General features: G+C 44.7%; 1 protein-coding gene across 4 annotated transcripts in view; it reads left to right on the top strand.

Moving 5' to 3' along the window:
- GPAT3 (glycerol-3-phosphate acyltransferase 3) overlaps window positions 1-26,742 on the top strand; it is an 84,719-nt gene that overhangs the window by 13,896 nt on the left and 44,081 nt on the right. Inside the window, exons 1-3 of one of the 4 annotated variants that reach the window (XM_059144114.1) lie at window positions 12,141-12,233; window positions 12,830-13,124; window positions 20,266-20,332. In XM_059144114.1, the coding sequence (XP_059000097.1) occupies window positions 12,984-13,124; window positions 20,266-20,332 (208 nt within the window). In that variant the 5' untranslated portion in view covers window positions 12,141-12,233; window positions 12,830-12,983. Of the gene's footprint in view, window positions 1-12,140; window positions 12,234-12,384; window positions 12,689-12,829; window positions 13,125-20,265; window positions 20,333-26,742 lie in introns of those variants that run through there. The other 3 variants (XM_059144029.1, XM_059143981.1, XM_059144191.1) reach the window with 3 other exon arrangements.

The following is a 26,742-nucleotide window of genomic DNA, read 5'->3' as shown; positions in this document are numbered from 1 at the left end:
ACCAAATCCATGCTGGATTGTTGATATCTAACATAAGGCCGTAAGGCCAAATAAGCTAAAATATGCTGGTGCTTTCTTCAAAATGACTGCTCCAATAGCATAGTGGAAAGTGGATTAGAAGTGGCAAAAGTTCTGTATTTATGCACCTTCTTAGTCAATTTTGTCACATGCCATGGACCATTCTATTCATCTTTAAACCTCCAAGATTTATCATAATATCTGGCTTAAAAATAGTTTGACCTCCATATTTGCTTATTGAATGAAGGGACTTTTTCACTAGGAGTTACGAAAAATGTCAATACAGAGAGAATGGAACAAGATATCCCTGGATTGCCAGAATTTGGAAATAAGAATATCCTTTGAGAATGAAAATAATGTATACATTTATTTCACATATATTTAATAAATGTATATCACTTATACATTTGTTGCTCATCACTTTTTGTTTTTGAAGAAATCACTTATTCTAGCTTGTCTCTATTTTTTTTGAGATGGAGAGAGAGAGAGAGAGAGAGGAGCCGAGGGAGAGGGAGAAAGAGAATCTTAAGCTTCACACTCAGTGCAGAGCCCCAAACAGAACCCAACATGGGGTTTGATCTCACAACCTGAGATCATGACCTGAGCCGAATTCAAGAGTTGGACACTTAACTGACTGAGCCATCCACATGCCCCTATCCTCACTTTTTCCAAAAAATGATTTAAGAGGATTCATGAAACTATGCATAGTGAATCATTTGTGGCAAAAAAAAAAAAAAAAAAAAATCAGGAAAACCTGGTAAATGTGTTGCAGAAGAGATGTGAGGAACACCTATGAAAGTGACTCGCATAAATTTCCCAGATGAATGACAAAAATGCCTAACAGGAAAAGAACCATGACTTCACTGACTACCGAGAAACTTATTTGATGAAGGAAGCTGAGAGTCCAAGTAGAGTAAGGGAAAAGAGAAACCAGACAGGCTGACTTGAGTGGTTATCACATCACATGGCCAGAAGAGGCGCTGGAAGGTGACGACTTGTCTTTTAGCCACAGCAGCGAGGCTGCTCCAGGTCTCTCTCTTGGCCGTGGATGAAAGAACCCTCAACGCTGTACAGCTATCTTGCTCTCCTTTCTTTTGATTCTGAATTTGGCCTTCCTCCTGAAGGAGGAAGTACTATATTTTGAAGATGTTCTGGCTACTAGAAAAATACACACAGTCCCATAAATATGGAACTAGGCTTTCTGATTCATAGCTCAGTCTCCTGTGAATTTGATGTTATGAACTGGCCACAAAAGCTTGATCTAAAACCAAATTTTAGATCTTAAAATCAAGGGCCATATTAGCTATCTCAAATGGAGATGATCGCACCGAGGGAAAGGAGGGTTTGCAATTTGATGTTCTGTCTCACTCTCGCTAACCTCATTGGAAATTTATAAGAAGAACCTGCCTCATCAGGGTAGCTCATTCCAGGCAATCTTGCAGAATCTCATTTGCATTTGGCTTTAGGAGTGCTGGGGAGACTGGGTCACGGTATTTTCCAGACAGGCATTGCAAAGAATATGCCCCTAACACATTTTTGTAAATGCAGGTGAATAGGAAAGTTTGAGGTTGAGACCTTAGTCAACAGTGGGCAAGCTGATGTTTTCCTTAAGTCATTCAACACATATAGTATAGGTGAACCATTTAGTTTTTAAGGTCTTTAATGACAGAGTCATACATTGGGATTTTCCTGGTTCCAAAGAACATTTCCTTCAGATTTAAGTTCACCAGACTCAGAACCATATCAACATCTTCCTGGGATGCTCAACCCAGAGAATTCTCAGATCTCTGAGATCTCTGTTGGTATGCTCTAATTTAAGAAATGCTGAGTTAAAGAGTTGATGGTCACTCCTTCTTCACAGAGGACTTATGGATCCTCCACGATTCTGTTTGTGTTTCTTGTGGTTCCGGGAACTCCATTTTGAGAAGCACTGAGATGATTGCCTTCACCAGACTGTTTGTTCATGGGTGAGGTTGGGTTAACCAGTTTTCTTTGCATTTATGATGAGGTCCTGCCCAAAACACTGTTAGCCATTTTCTAGTGAGAATAATACCTGATGGATTTAAAGTAAGTAAGATAAAGTTCTCGTCTGTTAGAATAGCAAAAAGGATGGTGGAAATAACTGAAGTGTGGAAGTCGCATCGGAATGTGCTCAGCACTACTGTCTCTTTTAAACTCTGGCTTGATGAGGCTGTGTTTTTCCTCCGGCTTCAGTGGGGAGGCATGAGGAGGAGACAACGAGTAATGGGTGAAGCATTCTAAGTAGCAGTGGTGCCTTGTAACACTCATCATGATGGTTGAAGAGATTTTCTTTTTAACAGAGGCCAGAGTACACTGAAGCTGCTAATTAGTCAGCAAGCTGTTTTCTTTTAATTGTTATTGTCAGCTAGTTGCTCTCTGCTCAAGATGCAGAAGTGAACTTTAGCACTACGTATTATAGGGTGGTGACAGTAATCCATTAATTAAGGGTAACTCATGATTTGAAAACGTTTTTAACTTATGAACTTGCAGAATAAAAAATTCCAAGACTAATCCTTGGATAAATTTGACCGCTCTCCATCACTATTAATCTACTTATTTTTACTCTGACTGAGTAAAAGGAAGGTATGCATCTAAAATATTTAAAATACCAGGGTGCCTGGGTGGCTCAGTGGTTAAGCTTCTGCCTTCGTCTCACGTTGTGATCCCAGAGTCCAGGGATCAAGGTCCACATTGTACTCTCTGCTCCGCAGGGAGCCTGCTTCCTTTTCTCTCTCTGCCTATCTCTCTGCCTACTTGTGATCTCTGTCTGTCAAATAAATAAATAAAATATATAAAAAAATAAAATAAGATATTTAAAATACCAGTTTCCAGCTATTACCACTTGTCCCAATAAATAGTGTAGAGTTGCATTTTGTTTTTCAAAGTTTTTTATCTTTCAAAGTTTTTTTATTTTCCCTGAAATATGAATATTTTAAGGACAAAAGTCAGAAAATCAATCTCTATGACAAGTTTTCCAATCATGAAGGAATTTCAGTGCATGATTGATTATATCAACAGAGAATGATAAATCATAAAATCATTCCTGGAATCATCAAACCACCAAGACCTATGTACGAGCAACTATGTGAGTGCATGTGTGTCCTTCCTTCAGAGGGTCGAGGACTTCACCCACTCCCAGGTGAGTTCAGAAGGCTAGATAGAGTATTAGCATCTGAACAAAATGTTGCTCTTATCCAGGAATTTTGAATGTGAAGCCAACTTTTAAAATCTCTTAGGAAGTTTTGCTGGTTATTATAATAATGTAATGATCCTTCCAAAATTGGAAAAAGATTTTGGGAATATTGGTAAATTATGTAAAAGTGGATATTACTGGGGATAAAGTGATGACAGCTGTCTGAGGAAGACCTTCGCTAAGCCAACAGTTTCTTACTGGAAAATTTGTTAACATTTTTATTATTTCCCCAATTTTATTCTCCTTTGTCATCATCTCTCTCCTCTTCCCCAGAGATACCAAACTGTGTAGTGGGGTCTTCTGTCTTCTGTTTTAGTATTGTCCTAGGGACACAGGACACTGGGTCACCAGACTCCTCTAATCTTAAATGAAGATCTCTGGTCTTTGACCCCCCCAAAAAAAATTAAAAAGAAGAGAGAAAGGAAGAAAGAAAAGAAAAAGAAACTCATTTCTTCACAATATCCAGCTCTTGGGAATACTGAAACCCTAAAGCTTTGGTAGTAGTGGGATAATAAAATTCCCTGTGGAGGAAATTCTGACTAACTGGGCAGGCTGAGATTTAAATTCAAACACTTACTGGGAGAGGCTGCGCAGGTGATGAAAATGAAGTAGACTGAGGTGAAGAAAAATTTTGACAAGGACCTAGGTACAAAGTACAAGTCATTTCCCTCATATTTCTATCCTACTGTAAGAAATACATCAGTGCCCTAATGATGACAAAAGGCCGTGAGAGGGATGAAGAGGAAGAGGTTCTGTCCTGAGGAAGCAAACTCAGTGTTGCCTGATTATAAAAGAGTCTGGAAATTCTAATTTTAGTGTGAAGATTTTAATACGTAGGCAATCAATTCAAATTTCTTAAAAAATGTTGGATGGGTCTTCATAAAGGCCCTTTGGTTTCTGACAGCTGATTTACATAAAATCAGTGAATAAATGGACTGGGGGAAAGGGAGCTTGGGCTTTCTTGTCAGAGGCTTCCCTTGTCCCTGTGGACATACTCCTGAAAGCTGCATTCTTGCTCTTTTGGGACATTCTGTTCAGTTCAGCAGTGTGCATTGACTATATTACTATATCATAACAGTTTGCTATGGCATGAAAAAGTGTAACTACTAGTTCTGACTCCCACATTTGGAGACTAGGTAGCATAGGTTCAGCTATCGGGTCCTATGATAGTGGTTCCCAATCATACTACAGATTAGAATCTGTGGGGTCACATTCTATTTTTTAAAGATTCATTTATTTATTTTGAGAGACAAAGAGAGAGCATGAGCCAGAGGGACAGAGGGAGAGAGAAGCCCAAGCAGACTCCAGGCTGAGCGTGGAGACCCACCTCGATCTCATGGCCCCCAAAACCACCGGAGTAGAAACCCAGATCCTGACTCTCAGCCAGCTGTGCCACCCAGGCCGGCTGTGGGGTCCCATTTGAGATCCCAGAGTTAGTTTCTTAGCCTGTCCATAAAGACATAGTTGAATGTGTCAAAATCATCCTTGAAGAGTTCCCTAGGAACGTTCCGTCATGGAAATGGATAGACTACCTCTTCCAATGTCAGTTTTCCTTACAAAATTGGAGCAGATTCATTGCTCCTTGGACTGAGCACAGATGAAGCAGATGCTTGGCTTTTAGGGCTAAGCAGTTTAAAAATATGCACTCTAGTTTTTAAAGCTAGAATCATACCTGGCAAGGAAAATATTCACACTTTGAGAGACTCCCCGCCTCCCTCCAGGAACTGACACCTTGAGAAAGAAAAGATTTATGTTTCCCACTTCAAAATGCTACCTGTGTGGAATGGCCACTACTTCTTTTTTGCTTTTTTTCATTTTTTTAGTCATATAATTTAATTCAGATAAGTTGGAATGAGGCATAGGCATGAGGTATTAGCCAACTCCATCACAAATAATGTGCCTTCATGCACTATGGCTTTTGTTGGAAAAATACTTCTATTTAGGTCATTGGTTTTCAAAATATAGCCAGGGACTCCTGGAAGTCTGTGAGACTCTTTCAGGGGTACACGAAGTCACAACTATTCTTATAATACTACTTTATTTTTACTATTTTTATAGTTAGATGTTACTTTTCCTTTTTTACTCTCATTCTCACACATGAGTGATTGATGGTATTTAATTTTTTGGTTAAATTTGAGTAGAGTTGACACACAATGTTATATTAGTTTCGGGTGTACAACATAGTGATTAGACAAGTTTATACATTACGCTATATTCACCACAAGTGTAACTATCATCTGTCAACAGACAAGGCTATTGCAATATCATTGCATATATTCCCATACTGTGCCTTTTATTCCCATACGAACTCATTCAGAATCTAAAGGTTGAGTTTTCTGGAGTTGTCTTTTTAATCTGATTGTATTTAAGTGCACCAATGGCTCTGTTTTCAGGATACAAGGAGGGCACTGATAGTCCGTAGCATGATACAGCAAGAGACATGCAAACTATGGCCATTGGATATTCCTAATGAGTATTAATAGAAGGCAAGTTTCTGGGTAACCATATATTTGCTATTTTAGAACATTTTGGTTAAACTAAGGAATATAATGAGCTTGATTGTTCCTAACTTCCCTCTAATAGTAGGGAAAGAAGGGGGTGAGTTCACGGTTTTAGATTTTTGGGTCGCCCCCTGCCAAGTAAATAAACTGAAAGCTTCTGTATGTGCCCTGAAAGAACCCTGGTCTTCTGGAGCCATGGGCCAGTATTTCTGAAAAGCAGGCCTCGAGTCTCATCCTCTGAGTGACTGAATTATAACATAAAATGTGATGGCATTGATTGGGAAGAAACAGGATCCTGAAGACTGACAAGAGGATATCAGGGCCAATCTTGACAGAGCTAGGGGACATGGAACCTTTAAAGTCTGCTCAGTCATCTTTGCCATTGGAAGCAGCTTTCTACCTCCACCTGAAGAACTAAGCCCTCCTTTGCCAGAAGATCCTGGAATGGGCTCCCCAAGGCACTTGCCTTGAAAGGCACAAATCCAAAGACATACCTCTTCCTTCAACGGTGACAAATGAATTTGTGAAAGGGAGCTCCAGCATCCTTAAAAAGCTCTGTGGTTGCTTTTCTCTGTGTCAGAGTTTACAGTGGGAACTGCTACCATTGAAATGGGGTCCTTAAATGTGATGGGACTCTAGGAAGACAGGAGCCAAGTGGCTGCACTGAAGGGCCACAGACAAGGTGAGTAGGATGACTGTAATGGACAGCAGAGTCAGAGTAGTAAGAGTATGAATCCATGAAACCTCTGGTGTTGACTGCTTGAGCAAAAGAAATAGACAGGTTGTGTACTAAATTCTCACTTGTATCCTGTATAAGTGGAGGACTTCTAGGTTTAGTCAACAGAAGTTTACTTTGAATCACAAAACAGATAGCCTTAGTCCCTCAGTTAATTCCCAAATTTGAGCCAGTTTACAGACCCAGAACCACTTGAAAGAAGGGGAGGCTGGGTCCCTTTGAAGACTGCTGAAAGTGTTATACTGTTACTATATCTCCTGGTCTTCCACTAAAAGACCTGAGGCCATTTATTAAGGTGACTGCACATTGAGGAAAGAGAAATAATCAACTTTCAGGGAATACTGGAAGCTCTTTTGAAATTGACACTAACTCCTAGAAACCCAAAATGTCATTCTGATTTATCAGTAAAAATAGTTTATGGAGGTCAGGCGAATGATGGAGGTTTACATACATAAAGATAAACTCGAAATGGGTAAAAGACCTCAATGTGAGGCAGGAATCTATCAAGGTCATAAAGGAGAACATAGGCAGTAACCTCTTCAACATCAGCCACAACAACTTCTTTCAAGATACATCTCCAAAGGCAAAGGAAACAAAAGCAAAAATGAACTTTTGAGACTTCATCAAGATCAGAAGTTTCTGTGCAGCAAAGGAAATAGTCAACAAAATAAAGAGGCAACCCATGGAATGGGAGAAGATATTTGCAAATGACACTACAAAGGGCTGATATCCAAGATCTGTAAAGAACTCCTTAAACTCATCACACACAAAACAGATAATTATGTCAAAAAATGGGCAGAAGACATGAAAAGACGCTCCTCCAAAGAAGACATACAAATGGCTAACAGACAAATGAAAAAATGTTCATCATTATTAGCCATCAGGGAGATTCAAATCAAAACCACATTGAGATACCACCTTACACCAGTTAGAATGGCCAAAATCAACAAGACAGTGAACAATGAGTGTTGGAGAGGATGTGGAGAATGCAAGCTGTTGCAGCCACTTTGGAAAACAGTGTGGAGATTCCTTAAGAAATTAAAACTAGAGCTTCCCTATGACCCTGCCATTGCACTCCTGGGTATTTACCCCAAAGATACAGATGTAGTGAAAAGAAGGGCCATCTGTACCCCAATGTTGATAGCAGCAATGGCCACGGTCGCCAAACTGTGGAAAGAACCAAGATGCCCTTCAATGGAGGAATGGATAAGGAAAATGTGGTCCATATACACTATGGAGTATGATGCCTCCATCAGAAAAGATGAATACCCAACTTCTGTATGAACATGGATGGGACTGGAAGAGATGATGCTGAGTGAAATAAGTCAAGCAGAGAGAGTCAATTATCATATGGTTTCACTTACTTATGGAGCATAAGGAATAACACAGAGGACACTGGGAGATGGGGAGGAGAAGTGAGTTGGGGGAAATCAAGGGGGGAGATGAGCCATGAGAGACTGTGGACTTTGAGAATCTAACTGAGGGTTTTGGAGAGGAGGAGCTGGGGGGGGTTGGGTGAGCCTGGTGGTGGGTATTAAGGAGGGCACATATTGCATGGAGCCCTGGGTGTGGTGCATAAACAATGAACACACACACACACACACACACACACACAATTAAAAAAAAATGATGGAAGTTTAGCACAGGTCCATGGGATGGGTGTTGGAGGGATGTTGGGGAGGGCATTGGCAAGGGGAACTGTGGTGTGATTGAAAGACCCGCGGATCCCCTTACCCAAGAATCCAACACTGCCACTGGATGCAATCAGCAAGAGGTTCTTTATTGTTATGCAGGCGCCTGCGGGTGGTCAGCGCGCGCCTGCGGGTGGTCAGCAGCTCCTGCTAGCTGAGCACACCCCGCTGGGGTGGTGCCGGGTTTTTATAGACAGGTACAAACAAGTTTTGGGTGGGGCGCAACTGATTGGTTGACAGTTAGAACTTTTGAAAAAGGCATATGTGGAGTTTGCTGATTGGCTTTGGGGACCCGCGCGGGAAGAGAGAGGCGCGGGAAGGGGGAACAAGCTGATTGGTTCTGAGGGCCCGCGGGCGGGAGGAGAGAGGCAGGGAGGGGGAACAAGAAGGGGGAAGGTAGGAATGCCATCATGGCGTCTTCTATTATTTCTATAAGCCAAGCAGTTACAGAAGGGCAAAAGAGCAATTAATAAGCAATTAATAACCTAATTTACGCCTAAAAGCCAGCGGTTCACAGAAAAGCAAACAAGCGGTTAGTTATCCTATCTATCTTCTAGGGGAGGGGTCTTTCATGATCAAAGACCCACACAACAAGAAACCCAGCAGAAACCAAAAGAAGGTGAGAAAGGTTTTGTTGGAAGGTGATAGGAGTTAACATTGGAGTGCTTCAAGAACTAGCCCTAGATGTTTGGACTTTACTTAGTCACCATTAGGGTCATACTGCTGGCTTGGAACAACAGTGGGGCATGAAGTAAGATTCTGTGCTGGTGGAGGAGTGGATAATGGTCAGGGAGATACAGATGAACGAAAACGATAGTGAGCAGTTTACAGTGGAACGGTAAAGCAAACTCGGGAATCAAGGCGGGAGATGATGAAGACCCAAGAAAGGTGTGAAATCAGAGAAAAGAGAGGTCTCACACCAAGACTGGAGACAAGAACTGCAAAACTTGTCTGTTTAATAAAATGCTTCAGCGACCTGCTTCACCCCAGGTTTCTGAGTTCTACCCTACCTCTCAAGTTAGATCAATATTCGTCATTTAGCTTCAAGTTTGGCGTCTTATTTGCTGGAGATATCTAGTCACAAGAGTATTGACATTTGCTTGAAGTTTGTTAACCTTAAGTCCTCTGTTCACATCCCTCCAACTGCTGTCAAAGCAGGGGTATGAAGATGATACAAGATCACAAAGTGAGTCCTGGATAATGGCCGCCAGCCCTTGGGAATCACTTCTTTTTGGGTTGTCTCCTAGCGACTTACCTGGACCCTGCTAAGTATTTGCATTTTAACAAGAGCCCCAGGGATTTCTACCCACATTGAAGCTGAGAAGATGTGAACAAATGCTAATCCCTTTCCTTAATTCCCTTATACAATTTCATTTGGCCTCAGATGTTGACAAGGTGCCATACAAAGAACTTGACAGTGATTTTTTTCAAAGGATCCAATATTTTAGGAGTGGGAAGGATCTTAGAAACTATGTAAGCAGAAGGGAACCATGTGATTTCCATTCAAACCAGGATATTTTTGAGAGTGATAGGAAGCATTATTAAAATATGTGCCAGGACAAAAGGTGAAAACCAGGATTGTTCTGAACAACCTCATGATTGAACATTTTACCCTCAGCTGAATTTTTAAAATATAATCTCAAATCCCAATAACAACCTCTCCAACTGAGTCTTATCTCAGTTTTCAGAGATGATAGAGTAGTGGATTTAGTGGATTGAACTGTAGCCTTCCAAAAGACATGCCCAAGTCCCAACCTGTGAATGTGACCTTATTTAGAATAAAGGTCGTTGCAGATTGAGTATAACTAAGTGAAAGATCTTGAGATGAGATAATTCTGGGTGAGGGTGGGTCCTGAGTCTAGGATGACAATGTCTTTATCAGAGAAGAGAAGACTTAGCAAGACTGAGACCATCAGTGGAGTGGTGCCACCACCAGCCAGCGAATGCTGGGAGCCTCCTGAAGGGAGAGGAAGCAAGGAAAGAGTGTCATCTCCACTCCTCCTCAGTCCTTTGGGAGGAGCTTGGCCCTGCAAGAAAATCAAGTTTTCTTGTTTTGAGTTATTAAGTCTGTGGTCATTGGTAACAAGGTAGCCCTAGGAAGCGAACAGAGAACAGAGTGGGTGCAGGGAGTCCGAACTGCAGGAGAGGAAACAGTGTCCTACTTGGGTTTCATTGGAAGGGCCTCAAGGGCTGCAGGAGAGGGGAGAGGTGAGGTGAGTGCTGCGGGGAGGTCTGGGGCCACCCACACTCTCTCCCCTCTCCTCCCTCTCCCTCCTCACTTGCAAAGGTGAGTCTACCTTGGCTCTGCAGTTTTTAGGCAAGAAGAAGATGGAGAGCTTTTGCACTTGCACACACTAGCTTTCTGATCTCCTTGGAGAGCTTTGTTGTTAACTGATGAGAAAGCTGAAGCACAGCAGGACTAGCAGCCTGAGCTTAGAGCTTTTGTCTGCGGTCAAGCTAAGACCACACATTCCACGTTACTCTCATTCTACCATTCTGTTGTGGGACGATAGTTCTTCCACAACAGTGAAAAAAACAAAAAGGACAAACCGAAACCAGTTCATGGAGTTTGGTAACGAGCAACAGAAATGACTAAGGATTGTGGGCAGCACCTGTGTCTGGCTGGCTAGAAAAAGTCATCCTTAGGCCGAGTTGCAGGCCCTGGGTGTTTGCTGGGTAAACGCTGGCCCAGTCATTCAGCATTCCTGTCACCTTCCTTTGAGGAAATACAAGGAGTAAGAATTTTGCCTCAAGTATAAATGTTAAATGAGTCAATATAATCTTTTTTTTTTTTAAGATTTTATTTATTTATTTGACAGTAGATGAAGAGGCAGGCAGAGAGAGAGAGAGAGAGAGAGAGAGAGAGAAGCAGGCTCCCTGCTAAGCAGAGAGCCCGATGCGGGACTCGATCCCAAGACCCTGAGATCATGACCTGAGCTGAAGGCAGCGGCTTAACCCACTGAGCCACCCAGGTGCCCCAAATGAGTCAATATAATCTTTAAGGTTTTATGCTAAATAGGTGTTTGTTTTCAGCAAGAACTTGGGACAGTTTTGCCAATCGTGTCTTCCTTCTTTTTGTGAACTGGAAGGTCATACAGAAACACCAAAAACCCGAAACTTCTTCATTCATAACTTGGTTCTTTAAAAAAAATTCTTAACAGATTTTATTTATTTGACAGAGAGATAGACACAGCGAGAGAGGGAGCACAAGCAGGGGGAGTGGGAGAGGGAGAAGCGGGCTGCCGGTTGAGCAGGGAGCCCACAACGCGGGCTCCATCCCAGGACCCTGGGATCATGACCTGAGGCCAAGGCAGAAGCTTAACGACGGACACCGCCGCCTCCTGCCCCCATAACTTGGTTCCTAGGACCAACTCGTAATTGTTTGCTTTCTTTGCGGCCCGCACCAGGTAGGAGGTGCGCAGGACTAGCGTGTACTTTCTTCGCCTGGAGGCTCGTCTCCTGCTTCCTGCGCCCCGTGCCCTCCACACCCTGGGCAGGGGCAGGTTTCCTTGAAGCGTTTGCTCTCGACCCTGGCGCTCTCAGTCCGCTCGCCCTCCCAGTTTTTCCAGCTTGAGACGACCCCCGAAGGAGGCCTGGGTGCGGGAGATTCCGGCCCCTTTCGGTCGCGCTCTGGAAGCTCGGGCAGCCCGAGGCTCTGTGTCCGGCAGGCTCAGGTCGCGAAAGCCACGGAGGGTTCGGCCTTCCCGGTGTCCCGCGGGCGGCCGAGGCCGCGGGGTCCCGCTCGGCCGGCGGCGCGCGATCGTCGGAGCCGGGCGTCCCGCGCTCGTGCGCGCCGTGCGGGTGGCCGCAGCGCCCGCGCCTTCCCCGGCCGAGAGCGCGGCCTCGGCCGAAGGGCGCCCGCGCCCGGGGGAAGGCGGCCGCGGGGAGAGCTTCCCCTCCGCCGGCGAGCGGGAGACGGGCCGCGCCGCTGCTCGGGGCGGGGGGCAGGGGGCGCGGGAGACCCGGACGCGGCGCCAACGGCGGCCCCGCCGCGCCCGGTGCCCGCCCTCTCCCCGCAGGAGCTTGATTTACAGCCGCGACCTCCTCCACGTCCCGGATGCGTCATTCCGCGGGTGAAGAAATGCTAACGCGTTGCCCAAAGCTCTGCTCCCCAAAGGACCTTGGCCCGGCGAGCCGGGGGAGGCGGGGCGCGGGGAAGCAGGGGGGCGGCGGGGGCGACGGGGGGCGAGTGCGGCGGCGCGGGCGGCGCGGACCCGCCTGGAGGCTCCGGGTTGGGTGGCGGGGGAGGCGGGGCGAGGCCCGGCGCAGAAATAGGGCGCCCGGCGCAGGGGCGCAGCCTGCCCCGACCCAGGGCTCGGCCTGGCGCCAGTTGCGCCCGCGGCGCGTGTGCGGTGGTGCGGGGCGCCCGCGGGGCCGCGCGCTCCGGGAGGGCCTGGGTGACTCAGCCGCTGAGTCGTCGCAAACGCCGCGCAGAGGAAATCAGGCCCCGGGGTGGGGCCCGCGCCGCGGTGTCACTGCGCTCACCCCAGCTCCGGTCGCCCGCCGGCGCGCCCAGGTCTGCGCCCAGGTCAGCGCCCGCTGCGGTGGCGTCGCGCGGGCCTCCGGCGGGGAGAGAGTTAACTGGCGCGGCCGGGAGGAGCCCGAAGGGGAAGGAAGGAAATCGCCGTCGTGCTCCAAGTTTTCTCCTTCCTTTCCTCTTTCCCTGCAGAGGGGAGTGCCGGGAGGCGGCGGCGCTGACTCTCCGGAGCCCGGCTCCGCGCCTCTGCTCCCCGAGCCGCCGCCGCCGCCCGCCTGGGGACAGGGACACCGCCGTCGCGCTCGGACCGCCTCCGCGGACCCCTTCCGAGAGGGCGCGCCCAGCCATGGAGGGCGCGGAGCTGGCCGGCAAGATCCTTTCCACCTGGCTGACGCTGGTGCTCGGCCTCATCCTCCTGCCTTCGGCCTTCGGGGTGTCTCTGGGCATCTCCGAGATCTACATGAAAATCTTGGTGAAAACTTTAGAGGTGAGTGTCCGGGGGATGTGGCGCCCCGACGCCGCTGAGGGCTTTAGGGAGAGAGACCCCGGGGCAGAGCTGTAGAGAGCCGAGCTGGTGCGAGGGGGCCGTCTCGGAAGGTCAGCGGGCCCGCGGGGCGCGCGTTTGTCCCCCGCAGTCGCGCGGAGACCGACAGCGTCGGGGCTACTCCCGCAGAGTGGGGGGTCCGGGCTCAGACCTTGTTCTCCCTGCTGGGCGCAGAGCCCCTTCCTCCGTAAACCACGGCTTTATTACTAGTATTGGCTAGAACAAGGCAGCTGTCTTGTATACTGCAGGTTTCTGTCTGTCCGTCAGCTAGCGCGTGGTGTCCCTTCGCTCGGCCCAGGTTTATAGCCCCAGGTTTCAGAGGTCCTTTCACGCACTAAGGCTGTCCAGAAGGCATTATGTTCCAGTTTATGCTCAAGATAAGAAACCGATTGCTGGGCGTTAGAGGGAAATCTGATTATATTTTAATGGAGTCATGGAAATTTTATCTAACCAAAGCACTTGAAATGTCCTTGAAAATGTATCTTTTTTGACCTCTGTTCTCCTTGCTTCCAAATTCTGCACAGAAAGCTGTTAGCGGATGGGGAGCCACGGCTGCTCAGCCTTACACGGAGCTTAACTACATGACTGGGGCGAGGGCTTTCCCTTCTCTTTCCTCCCTGCCTTGGAAGGGAGGGAGGGCCAGTGTTACCCCCTTTTCCAGGGGAGGGGACAGACTCAGAAGTCCGTGGTTTGCTTGAATTAAGTGGAGACAAGGTCTTACTAAGGAGAGGACCCGTAGTCCAGTGATGAGGAGACTCTGGATACAGGTTCGCTCAGATTTGCTTCCAGAGTCTGCTCCGCTTCTCAGTTTGTGACCTCAAGGAAGTCACCCACTTCTTGTGCTTTATTTCACTCATCTGTAGAATGGGAATAACAATATAACATCTATTTCCATGGAGTCATGTTTATTTTTTTTAAAAAGATTTTATTTATTTATTTAAGAGACAATGAGAGAGAGTGAGAGAGCGCTTGTGCGAGCAAGCATGAGCAGGAGGAGGGGCAGAGGGAGAAGCAGATGCTTGGAGGGAGCCTGAGGCTGGGCCTTGATCCTAGGACCCTGAGATCAGGACCTGAGGCTTAACCCACAGCCACCCAGGCACCCTGCACAGGGTTGTTCAGTGAGTTAACATGTCAAGCATTTTAGAAGGGTGCCTGTAGGTGTTAGCTGCTAAAACATTGTCTGCGGCTTTTAATTAAAATGAATAATATTACTATTTAGACACTGCCACCCTTTTTTCTCTAACTCCTACAGGACCTTCCAAATCATGTTCTCATTTCTCTGCCCTTATCTTCGGTCTACCCGCAGGCCTGGTTTTTTTCTCTCTCAGTGAGTGGGGTGGCTGCCAGATACACATCTCTAACCTGCTAATCTCCCACGTGGATATTACCCCCTTATCTCTCACCTGCTAACCTGCAACTCTCTTCTACCTGCTAATCTCCTGTTTTGCCCCAGATTTTTATTGCACTTTCTGTGGCTGCTTTCCTGTGTCATCTCTGAAGTTGGATTTGATTCTTCATCCTCATCTTCAGGTTTTAGAGGTTCTGTTGTTTCTGCTGGGAGATACGGGGCAGTGTTTAACTTTCCTGTTGGCTTCACACTCTGAACTTGGACCCGCTGCCGCTGTGAGTTTCTTAGGCTGCTTCTTTACCGCTAGGTCTTCTGCAGATCCTCTCCCCGTAGCAGACGATCCTCTTTGGCTGGTGTTCAGAACTCTTTCTCAGAACTCTGAAATGACTGAGTTGTTTCCCCGTACAATAGTGTCTTTTGGAATTTATACCCCAAGTGAGGCTGGAGTGCAGGGAGATCCCACACACTGGCTTCCAGCCTCTGACTCCTGTCTGCTGTGCTTTGATCATTCAAGGTACAACTAAAAGAGCTGTCAAGGAGAGAGACCAGCTAGTTGCTGTCTGCCTGGCAGACATCTACTATACTTGGAAGGGATGTAGCCAGTTCAGGATCTGGTCTTCAGTTAGGTAGGGCCTGAAGTTTTCAGTTTTTCTTGTCCATCTAGAGTTGAAGAGACTTTTAGAGAGGCGCTGCTTGTTGCTGGGAGATAGACCACGTAGCCTGGAAACCAGGTAGATGGCAGCCTAAGGAACTACCCTCTTTGCTTAGAGTAAGTTACTGGGTCAGAGTGATGGTTGGCGTATATGTAATTGGAAGGGGGATTCATTTTGTGGGCCAGCGCTGACTTGTCACTGACTGGAGCACCTGTGTTTGGGAGCAGCTGGGCTCCTCAGGAAGGAGCTGTGATCCCAGAGTGATGTCTGCTTTAGGCACAGAAGAAGGAAATGGTGACCCTCGGCTTCTCCTCCTCCTGCTGGAACAGCTTTAGATGTTTCACAGACGTTTCAGTTGGTGGTACAGTGGATTGCTTTTCCCGACTATAGGGATAATTCCCTTAAAAATTGTGCTGGTTGTTCAGTATTCAGACATTTTTAGTTCTGGACAAATACATCGCCTTTTTGTTGATTCTGTGCAAGGCCTGGTCCTTCTGTTACTCATTAGTCCTTAGCACTTAGTTTTCAATGGATTTGGTGGTTTCTTTCTCTAAGCTGGTGTTTTTCCAGGGGTATATCATGATTTCTAAGGAGTTTATACAGCATTATTGCAACTTCGTATTGGGAAAATTGTTTTAGGAATTCAAACCATGAACAGTAAAACTTTGGGGTGGGGATGTGGAGAGGGTGGAGCGTTTGGATACACGTTGGAATCTCTGGGAGGGTGTGTGTGTGTGTGTGTGAAGTTTTCATGTTTATTTTAAACAGGAACATGGATTTAAGGTTAAAAAAAAAAAAGCCGTTTCCAACCACAGAAGCTGACGGGGCTGAAGGTGGTGGACTGCTATGCGTTGGCCCAAGGCTCATGATTACAGGGAAGTTGAGGTGGGAAGAGAGTATCAGTAAAGGATCAGTAGAGAAGAAGGCAGGGCAGTGAGAGGCAGGGCGTGCCTGTGTGGGGGAGGCCGAGGAAAGCACCGATTCGCCGGAGGTCCTCCAATCTCCGTGCTGCCTGAATTGGAACACTCTTTGGTTTTGTTTTTGTTTTTTTGTTTGTTTTTGCTTTTGCTCCTATGTGGCTAAGTAACCTACCTTCAGATCTTTGATGAGTCCGTATACTTAGTCAGAGCAGACTATTTTTGCCTTTTAATTATTATTCTTTCCCTTTACACTTGCCTCCATCCACCAATTAGATTTCATCTTCTTTTAAAGGCATATCATGTCCGGTGGTTCTAACCCCTCTGTTACTCTAATACTCAGGCATTATTGCTGCTGTTGGAGATACAATAAGCGTATTAGAAGGCCATGACTGTTGATGACAGAAAGTAATAAAGAAAAGCTGCCCAGGCGGTGTGCTTAATTGCACAGCTCTCTGACAGAGGCTGTGTTACTCCCGCCGACAGGTGAGGGAATGGTTATTCACAGAGTTAAGTCATCCGGATAGCAGCATACAGCTGTTGGTGATAGAATTGGGATTTTAATCTGAATCTAGAGCCCGAGTTCTTACTCTGCCAAGACGACAGGTCTGTCGAGAAACTGTTTTATGCTACGGATGGTGGCCTGCTGTTATTTGGATAAACCTTATATTTGAATTTTTATATAATTTTCATCGTCTCCTTTTCTCTTTTTAGCTAATTTTTAAATGTCTTTTTAGCGTAAGAACTTAAAGTTGTTATTATCTAGGTGACAATGTCACATTTTTGCAAGCTTTTGATCTAAGCTTTAAAAGTCAGACTGAGGGGTATGTGGGTGGCTCAGTCAGTTAAGTGTTTAACTCTTGATCTCAGCTCAGCTCTTTAACTCAGGGCTGTGAGTTCAAGCCCAGTGTGAGTCTTGATTTCGGCTTAGGTCTTAATCTCAGGGTCACGAGTTCCCATACTGGACTCCACAGTGGGTGTGGAGCCTACTTTAAAAACAAATAAATGAATACATGAATAAAAAGGAAGTTACCTTAAAATCGTACCTAACACTTTTTGTGTGTGAATTAGAATCAGCTGCTTTTTGTTTCCCAAGAGGATTTTTATTATTATTATTTTTTTAATATTTTATTTATTTATTTGACAGAGATCACAAGTAGGCAGAGAGGCAGGCAGAGAGAGAGGAGGAAGCAGGCTCCCTGCTGAGCAGAAAGCCAATGTGGGGCTCGATCCCAGGACCCTGGGATCATGACCTGAGCTGAAGGCAGAAGCTTTAACCCACTGAGCCCCCCCAGGCACCCCCAAGAGGATTCTTAAAGTAAAGTAGAGTGAGAACCCAATGGGAAGTATCTTTCAACTTTTCTTTTTGGGGGTGGGTGGGAAGTAATCTGGGAGTAACAATGGGGTTGTTAAAAGCCACCGTCCTACTTCAGGATCTTCTTGAGGACAGAACTGCATTTTTCATGTTTCCTGGAGGCAGATGTTTTCTGAGATAACCTCTAGAAGAAGCTTAGAACTTCTGAAGAGATATTCCCCATCCCTCTCTCTGGGCTACCTGGTCAGTTGGCATGGTAGAAGCGACAGAGTTGTTTATTGGAAGATGCAATGCAATTTTTCTGGAAAAAAGTGATCATTTTGGAAGTTAAATAAACTGTAAGGTGTGAGGAGGGAGGAGGAAGCCAACATTTTCCACTTTGTGGTCGTTGTGTGGCAGTCATTGGACAGATCACCTTCTTTAATCTTTTATCTTGGTACTGTTGCTGGTTTAGGGATGATGAAACCAAGGTCCCAAGAAGTGAAAACTCTCCCCTCTGAGATGAGCCCGGCCTGGGATTGCAGAGCCAGAACTCGCTCGCAGTGTCCGGCTGCAAAGCCTGGTGCTTTCCACCTTCCCTGGGGAGTAAGCCCATGGAGAAAGTGGTTCTCTACCACACATTTCCTTTGGCTTAAGTGACTTCTCCTCCAACCTGAAACTTTGCTAGTCTTGGACACTGTAACTGCATTTTGTAGGACAGACCTTGGAGCTACCGACTGAGGAGCAGGTGTGCCTTCTGACGCTTGCCCGATGACGGAACGTGGAGCCCTGTAGCACATCACGCTGTAGGATGCACACCCCTGTATTAGTCTGCCAGGGCCGCCATCACAAAATACCACAGATTGCGTGCCTTAGACAATGGAAATTTATTTTCTCACAGTTCTGGAGGCTGGAAGTCCCAGATGAAGGTGTAGGCAGGTTTGGTTTCTTCTGGGACCTCTTTCTTCGGCTTGCAGACGGCTGCCTTCACACGATCTTTCCTCTCTGCGTGCAAATCCCTGGTGCTTCTGTTTGTTAAATTTCCTCTTCTTAGAAGGACATCAGTCGTGTTAGCTTAGGGCACATCCTAAAGGCCTCATTTTAACTTTGTCACCTTTTAAAAAAAGGCCTTGTTTCCAAATGCAGTCACACTCTGAGGACTGGGAAGGGTTCCGTGTTGAATTTTCGGAATCTGCATTTCCGAATTTTGGGAGGAGACACAATTCAGCCCATAACAGCCTCAAAATATCAGTTTTTTCCATCACTTGAGCATGGAATAATTGTCCTAATCTAACGTCATTGCTGCTTATATAAAAAATAAAATCGCCTGGCCGCAAGAAAAAAAGTGAGCTCCAAGATAACAAATGTTTGGTTATGACACAATTTTATTTTAATTCTCTTTTTGGTCTAATTATAAATGACAATAGGTACTAAAAGCTTTAAAGTAAAAACTATGGAAATAAACCTTCACGTCTATCGAGAGGAGAGGAGATGAGAGGTATATCTAGAGTTTGAGAACTCCTGCATTCAATCACCATAGAAGGAAAAAGGCTCGATCGGATTAAGATTGAGTCTTATTATCATTTGTGACTTGCCACTTGAAGCCAGGAAGATTATGTGTCTATTTATAGGCGGTTCTCTAAGCGCAAATAACATGTTCCTACTTGGCTCTTTGGGATGTTGTGCGGGATCCTGATGTACTCAGGTCATGCCCTTCCCCTTGACCGCCAGGTATATGTTTTAGGTTATTTAGTCCTTGTCCTTCATTGTCTTATTTATTTGCATTTAAAAAAATCTGTTTAATTCTTTGTGAGTCTAGCAATACCTGGTTTTTGGCCACTATATTTTTGAAAAATTCTTTTTGCTCCTTCAAGGGCACTGAAGTCCTACTTATAATGATCACGATTTCCCACTTCCTCTCCAATCACTCAGTTTAGACAATGTTAGCTGCTGGAATTGTAATCATCGACATATTTTAATAATTTTAACCATTCCTTTTCTAAACTGGAAAAATAGCCATTGGCATTTTCTGGGATGCTATCAACAGAGTTCACTTGTGGTCTCTGAACACTGATGTTCATGGTGGATAATTTTGGAAATGCATAGGAAAAGTACAAAGGAGAAAATAACAAATCACATCTTGGTCTATTTCTTTATATTCCTGTGTACACTGAAAACAAAAATGGGAATTGATTTTTCCTGTTCGTAAGTTCTTGCAAACCTGTGGTTCCACATCATTTCCTGTGCATCTCAATAGGGGCAAGTGACCAGCTGATTGGGGGATGGCTTTGCTGTTTCCCCACTTCCTTTCCGGTTCCCCAAGTGTGGACAGCCCCCTTCCACAAGCCGATTGCTGATGCAGGCAGTCAGGTCTCTCTGAGGTGTCTAGCCCCGGAATGCCTTATTTGTTATGAAAACAATAGTTATTCTTCGGCTCCTGTGTTCAGTAGGTATTCACGAGGGGGAGCGTTCATCTCCTTCGATCCTCATGGCAACCCTGAGGAATAGGAACTATTGTCCTCATTTTACAGATGAGGAAACTGAGTCCTAGAAGGATTAAGTACCTTGAACTCAGACTTGATGCCATAACCTGTGCTTTCACGGAGTCCTTGTTGGGGGTCCCAGGTGTGTGAGGGGTTTCAATAGGGTAAACACGATCTTGTGCTCATTTGATTAGAGCATAATCAGTGATGAATATAGGGCTGTGCTTGAGCCTCGGATTACCGCTACCTCAGAGGTTTACAAGGGCGTCTGTAATTCAGAGAGTGCCGGGTTTACCGTTTAATTCCATTTGTGTGTAAGTAAGGTTCGAGTATCTTACCTTGTGTCTATGGACCCGTTTACACTAACAACACTACTTGTTTTTAAACAGTGGGCCACAATCCGAATTGAAAAAGGAGTCCCAAAGGAGTCGGGTCTTAAAAGCTCAGCTTCTGTCGGTAAGTCTTCTTTTTCATTTATGACGGTTAACGCATCCAAACTGGATAAATTTACATCTACCCAGTTTGAACTTGGCATATGCAGAAAGTGCATCTATAGGCCTTGGACCACTCATGCTTTTGTTCTTTAGGCAAAAGAGCCACTGGCTAAGTTTTGAATGAGTTTTCACTGTGTAGGAGGTAATAGTGTGCTAGTTCATCTTTGTGTTCTTATAGGGCATTTCTAAAGGTATACATTTAAAGGTGGTTGCCTGTAATTTTTAAAGATGTAGTTAATGATTTAAGAAAAATGCTAATTAGACTATCTTAGAGTCAAACTTATTTTTGAGCTTTTATTAGTACCTTATTCTAACTTGTTCTCAAAAATGTTCCTCAGGGTAACCCTTTCCTTCTAAAGGCTGACTGGTATTATGTGAAAAAAATAATTATTCCACCACATGTGACACCTTGTTTTTATTTATTTTATTTTATTTAAATATTTTATTTATTTATTTGACAGAGAGAAATCACAAGTAGATGGAGAGGCAGGCAGAGAGAGAGAGAGGGAAGCAGGCTCCCTGCTGAGCAGAGAGCCCGATGCGGGGCTCGATCCCAGGACCCCGAGATCATGACCTGAGCTGAAGGCAGCGGCTTAACCCACTGAGCCACCCAGGCGCCCAACACCTTGTTTTTAGAAAGTAACATTACAGAGTAATGTGGTAATATAGTTATTATACATTACATAATAACAAGGGCTCAGAAAAGTCCTACAGTAAAGACCCTGGTCAGTTTTTTTGAAAAGTGAATTAATTCACTGAACTCTCTAGTGCTTATGCCTTTTAGCATTTTGCTATTGTTCCAATAAACTCTTTTACTGAGGGTAAGAATTTTAAGAATTGTTTAAGACAGGGGTTCATAGGAAAGTAGAATTCTATGGAAGGGATGACTATGAAATTAGGAATAAATAAGTCATTTGATTTAATTAAAAGACTAAGCCTTTACATGTTTTTCAAAAATAATGTAAAGGTTTTTTTTTAGGACCAGTTTTGTGCCCATCTGATTTGAGATTAAAGATAATCACGAGGTCGAACACTTCACTAGGAGGGATTTGTCTTCCAGAGGCTTGTCTGAGAGGAACTGAAGAAACTGTATTATACCACAGTGCATTTTGGAAACAAAGTATTTGAATGAAAACATCTGCTCATTTTGTGTAATTGGATTGTTACGTTCAAAGGATTGAAACAACTAGTAGACCTTTCTGGTGTTTACTTTAACACCAGGTATTATCACTGGGAACATTTTACCAAGATTGGGGATTTCTGGCTACACACATTCCTTTTGTTGTCAGATAACTTCTCTTGGACATAGCAGATCTACTAATATTTAATTTTTCCAGGGACATTTTTAAATGTGTATCCTTATGATTAAGGAGACAACGAACTTTATTGCTGGTTTTCTGTTGTACTTGGTGAGATTTGGGGTGTCACTGATCTTGAGTGAAATTCTGTGGAGTCCTATAGATTGGGGTGGTGGTGGTGCACATCTTGGGCCATGAATTAATGCAAAAGGCGTTTCAATTTGGTAGGCTAAGAGGATTAAAAATCAGTAGGTGAGGGTGTCCTTAGTATTAGCTTAGATTTTTTAGCCTGTACTGAAGTGAATAGTGTCACTTGTTGGATTCCTTCCTTTTTTTGTTTTTTTGCCATGCATGTCTTTTCTATGATACCTCCAGAAAAGAGTGGAAGTGAACAAGAGGAGAAAATATAAATCATAATGGCTTAGAGTAAGGCTGAAGTCTCCTAAATTTATCTTCTTTTATTTAGAGTAGTTGTCCCTTTTAGCCATGAAATAGGCAATGACTATTGGCAGTTACTGAACATTTGCTACCTGTGAGTTTGATGAGCCCCGCAGACCACTAAGCTACGCCTCCTATGAGGAGACAGGCATCCGACAGGTCACAGCGATGCACGCCCAGGTAGGCCATAAGCGAAGGACTGCGTGGGATCTGCTTCAGTCTCTGCTGTGCGCCTCTGCTCCCATCCTGGTTTCCATCCTGCCCAGGCAGGCTTGTCCCAGGTTGTGCGCCCTGTTGGTGCACCTGCTGTCTGTAGTCTGCAGGCAGGGAGCGACTTCCTCCCCGACGGATAGGCCGAGGCCGAAGAAACACACAAGCGTGCGGGGCGCTGGGCGCCACAGTCTTCTGCCTCCAGAGCCTCGTGTCTCTGTGCGGCTGCGGGCAAGAACCCCAGTTGGCGCCAAGCCGGTCGAGGTTGAGGCAAGTGTCACAGGCAGGCCAGGGGCCCCGGGAGAGCAGGTGCCACTGGAGCTGTGGGAGCGCTCCTGAGCCGGCGAGAGGTTCAGGAAACAGAGAGGGAGAAATTGGCTAAGCAGGGAAAATAGTTGTGTTAATTTCTGCACCAAAAATTTCTTTGGCCACTCTTGTATCTGAAGGAGTTTTGGAAACACTTTTTGAGCTCCTCTCTCTGCAGTTAAACCCCTCTTGGGTTCTATTTCTTTTGTGCTTTTATTCACAAGCCAGAGGAAAGCTGACCCGAGGGAAACACTGTCTTTGTGGCTGAAGCGCTGTCTCCTGTCTTCAGCCATCTGCTGCGGAGCCCCTGTTAAAACCACTTGCTTTCCGGAGTGAGCTTCAGACAGGGTCACGAGCAAGGTCTCTTCTAGAAGCCCTGTTATTGCACCTTCTTCCAGGTTTAAGGATGTTTCCTCATTGTTACTGCAACATTGAAGATACATCTTTCTTCCCCTCTTTAAGGAACCGTGTTCTGAGCACTCCATGTCAGTGCAGAACGTAGTTACCCTCTACCCTCGTTCGTTTGGCCGATGGGCGTCGCCGCTCCAGCCATGGGACAGGCACGTCTGTTAGACCCAGGAACATGGTGGATTGAGATTTTACCAACTTTCCTCTCACTCTGTTGTAAATCGTGCAAGGGACCATGGACTGTTAAGAGCCACCGCCTCATCCTTGGGTACCTGACTGATCTCAAGGATTGATTGTGCAATGGAATTCAATGACTCAGGGTTAGGGTCGTGCTTATCATGAATGTAACTCACTACGCCATTTTCAGAACTGGACACTAATTCCACAGTAAACTGCATTATGTTACTAGGACATGTTGAATGCTTACCGACCAAAAGTTAACAGGCAGGAAGAAAGGCTTGAGTTTGCCCTTGTCCTGGTGGTGTCACAAACAATACAGATAAATAGAGGCCGTGGCTCGGGTATGTAGGCGCTGTCCTCTACAACGTGCCCTTGGTCCGACTCAGCAACGTTTGCGTGGGAAGTGCCTCCTCAGGATCCCCCCTTTGCCCCCACCCGCAGGCACCACCTGCAGGGATTTGGGGTCACATGGCCTATTGTTAATGAAATTCCCCGTACTAAATTTCTCTCCTGCCCTGCATGTCTTATGTCCCGTCCCAAGTCCCAATCTCTTCCTCCACCTCCCCCCCCCCCCCCCCACACACACAAAGGGCAAAATGCTGTGCTGAAACTTCGGATGTTATACCGATTCAGAGAGAATTCAGGTTGCCTAACATTTTGCTCTGATTTTACTTTTGGAATTCTTTCTGTGAGACTTGATTAACCATGTTGATTCTGGTGTAACATTGGTTGCATCAATACTGAATCTCTTTCATTTGTAGAAAATAGGGATAATATTTTGTGACAGAAATTTGAGTATCATTTTCAATACTCATTTTGTTTTGGGCAGGCTGTTTTTTTTTTTTTTTTTTTTTTAAGATTTTATTTGTTTATTTGGTAGAGAGAGAGCATGTGTGTGAGAGGGAGAGGGGGTAGGGGAGAGGCAGAGGGAGAGGAAAAAGCAGATTCCCCACTGAGCAAGGAGCCCAAAGTGGGGCTCTGTCCCAGGACCCCAGGATAATGACCTGAGCTGAAGGTAGCTGCTTAACCTACTGAGCCACCCAGGTGCTCCGCTGGGCAGCTGGTTGGTGGGAATGGGGGGGGGGGTTGATAGTCTGTTTAAATCACTTAAGTTGATTTAGTAGGATCATCTTGATGCAAACTCCCTGAATACAAGTCAGTATCTGCTGTCCTCACAGATGTGTGGTATAGTGCATTTAATGGCGTTATCTTGCTGATAAAAGACTGGAACTTGTCTAGCTACTTGTAGAGAGAAAAATAATCCAGTTACAGGATATGGAAGGATTATAGAGCGAGATTTTCCTGATCACTGCCAAATGTCTATCTGCTTTTATTAGTCTGCCTCTGTTCACAAATCGTGTGCCTAATGGTGGTAGCCATGATGATAAAAATTGTCAAACACACACAAAAGCAGAAGAATAGTATAATGAGCCTGATACAGGTAATATTTGTCAAGATTTTGCCACACTTGATTCACCTGTGCCTTCTTATTTTTTGCTAAAATAGTCAATGCAATATAAGATTTCATATCTTTTCATGCATTTTAAAAAAAGGATTTTGAAAAATAGCCACAGCACTACTAGGTTAACTCAAACTTAACTTTTTAATATCATCTAATACACAGTCCATATATAAATCCCCCTAACAGTTTAAAAATGTTTTTATAATTGGTTTATTTGAACCTAGATTCAGTCATGGTCTATAGATACATTTATTTATTTATTGATACTGCTCTACTGGACATAAGGAGTATGGTTTTTGTTTCTGGAAGGAACAAAAATTACTTAATAGCAGGTGAGTCTGAGAAGATTCTCTAGCACAACGTACATTTTTATCCTCACCGCTTAATACAGCTCTCTCAAGACCAAGTTTCGTTCGTTTTGCAGCCATTCATTTGTAACCTACAGGATTAGTCATCTCTGTTTCTTTTCTTTCTTTCTTTCTTTCTTTTTTTTTGAGATTTTATTTATTTATTTGACAGAGAGAGATCACAAGCAGGCAGAGAGAGGTGGGGGTGGGGAAGCAGGCTCCCTGCTGAGCAGGGAGCCCCACTCAGGGCTCTATCCCAGGACCCTGGGATCATGACCAAAGGCGGAGGCTTTGACCCACTGAGCCACCCAGGTGCCCCAGTCATCTGTATTTCTAAGTGCAATATTCCATGATATTTGTTACATGAAATTTATGACATGAAATTTTCATATTCCATGAAATTTCGTTGACAGCCCCTCACTTCCACTTCTCCTAAGATCTCAAACCGAGCCACATGCTCAGCATGTGTGTGTAAGGAAACTCGCTACAAGTGCATACAAATAGTGAAAATGTGGGGACGGGGCACCTGGGGGCTCAGTCGTTAAGCCTCTGCCTTCAGCTCAGGTCATGATCCCAGGGTCCTGGGATGGAGCCCCAGTTTGGGCTCCCTGCTCGGGGAAAGCCTGCTTCTCCCTCGCCCCTTGCTTGTGTTCCCTCTCTCGCTATGTCTCTCTCTGTCAAATAAATAAATAAAAATCTTAAAAAAGAAACTTTGTCTTGCAGAGAGCTATATTAAAATAAAAAAAAAAGAAAAGAAAATGTGGGGACAATGCAGTCACTCACCAGGAGGACAACCAGCACGTGAGCGTTAGCGGGATTTACACGAAGAGAACAAAGTACACAGTTTTTAATGTTGCATGAAAAGAAAATGTGTAGTGTAAAAAACATTTAAAATTACTACTATAAACATATTATGTAATTATGTAGATATATGTAAATAAGTGTAAAATAAATGTGGTTATTTTCTAGGCGGGAAGAGAAAGAATGGGAGATGGGCTTTAACTGTGTCCAGTTTTTTTCTTTAGAGAATATCTGAAGCAAATATGACAATGGGTATCTTTTTCTTTGTTGTTGAACTTATATTTTTTTGGTTAAACTTATACTTCAAGCATAAAGATTAAAAAAACACAACTAAATAAAGGATCAAGAATTGCTTAGCTAGAGTCTTCAGTCTGAGGCATAGAACTAGTTTTATATGAATAGAAAGTAAATATTTGTCTCAAGGGTGTGATTGATGGTTACCTGCTCTGAAACACAACTCTGAGACTGACCAGTGCCTGCAATTAAAACTCAAAATTACGGAACAAAAGTTGTTACTCAAAGCACATTATCTCTTAGAGATAGGATTTTCAGCCTCAGGACTACTGACATTTTGGGTTGAATGACAAAGGGTCATTATGCATTGAGAGGGGTCTTATGGGTTGTCATTGGGTTGAATGACAAAAGGTCATTGTGCATTGAGAGGGGTCTTCTGCATTGTCAGATGTCCCTCTAGATCATAGTGGCAAACTCCTAATAAGACAGCCAACAGAGTCTCCACGCATTGCCAGATGTTCCCTGGGGGCAAAATCCTTTTTCTTCCCCTAACTTCTGTCCACTCCTTTGGAGCCACTGCTCTCTGAGAATAATGTGTTCATCTCTTGGTATCCAATATTGTCACCATAATTTCTTAGTTTTCTAATAAATAGGCCCTTGAAGGAGCAGAACTTGATTTCCAGTCTTT

Source organism: Mustela lutreola, chromosome 1 (assembly GCF_030435805.1).
Source record: "Mustela lutreola isolate mMusLut2 chromosome 1, mMusLut2.pri, whole genome shotgun sequence".
NCBI classification, from domain to species: domain Eukaryota; kingdom Metazoa; phylum Chordata; class Mammalia; order Carnivora; family Mustelidae; genus Mustela; species Mustela lutreola.
Note: the sequence above shows the minus strand (reverse complement) of the source record. Positions and strands in the feature narration are given on the sequence as shown.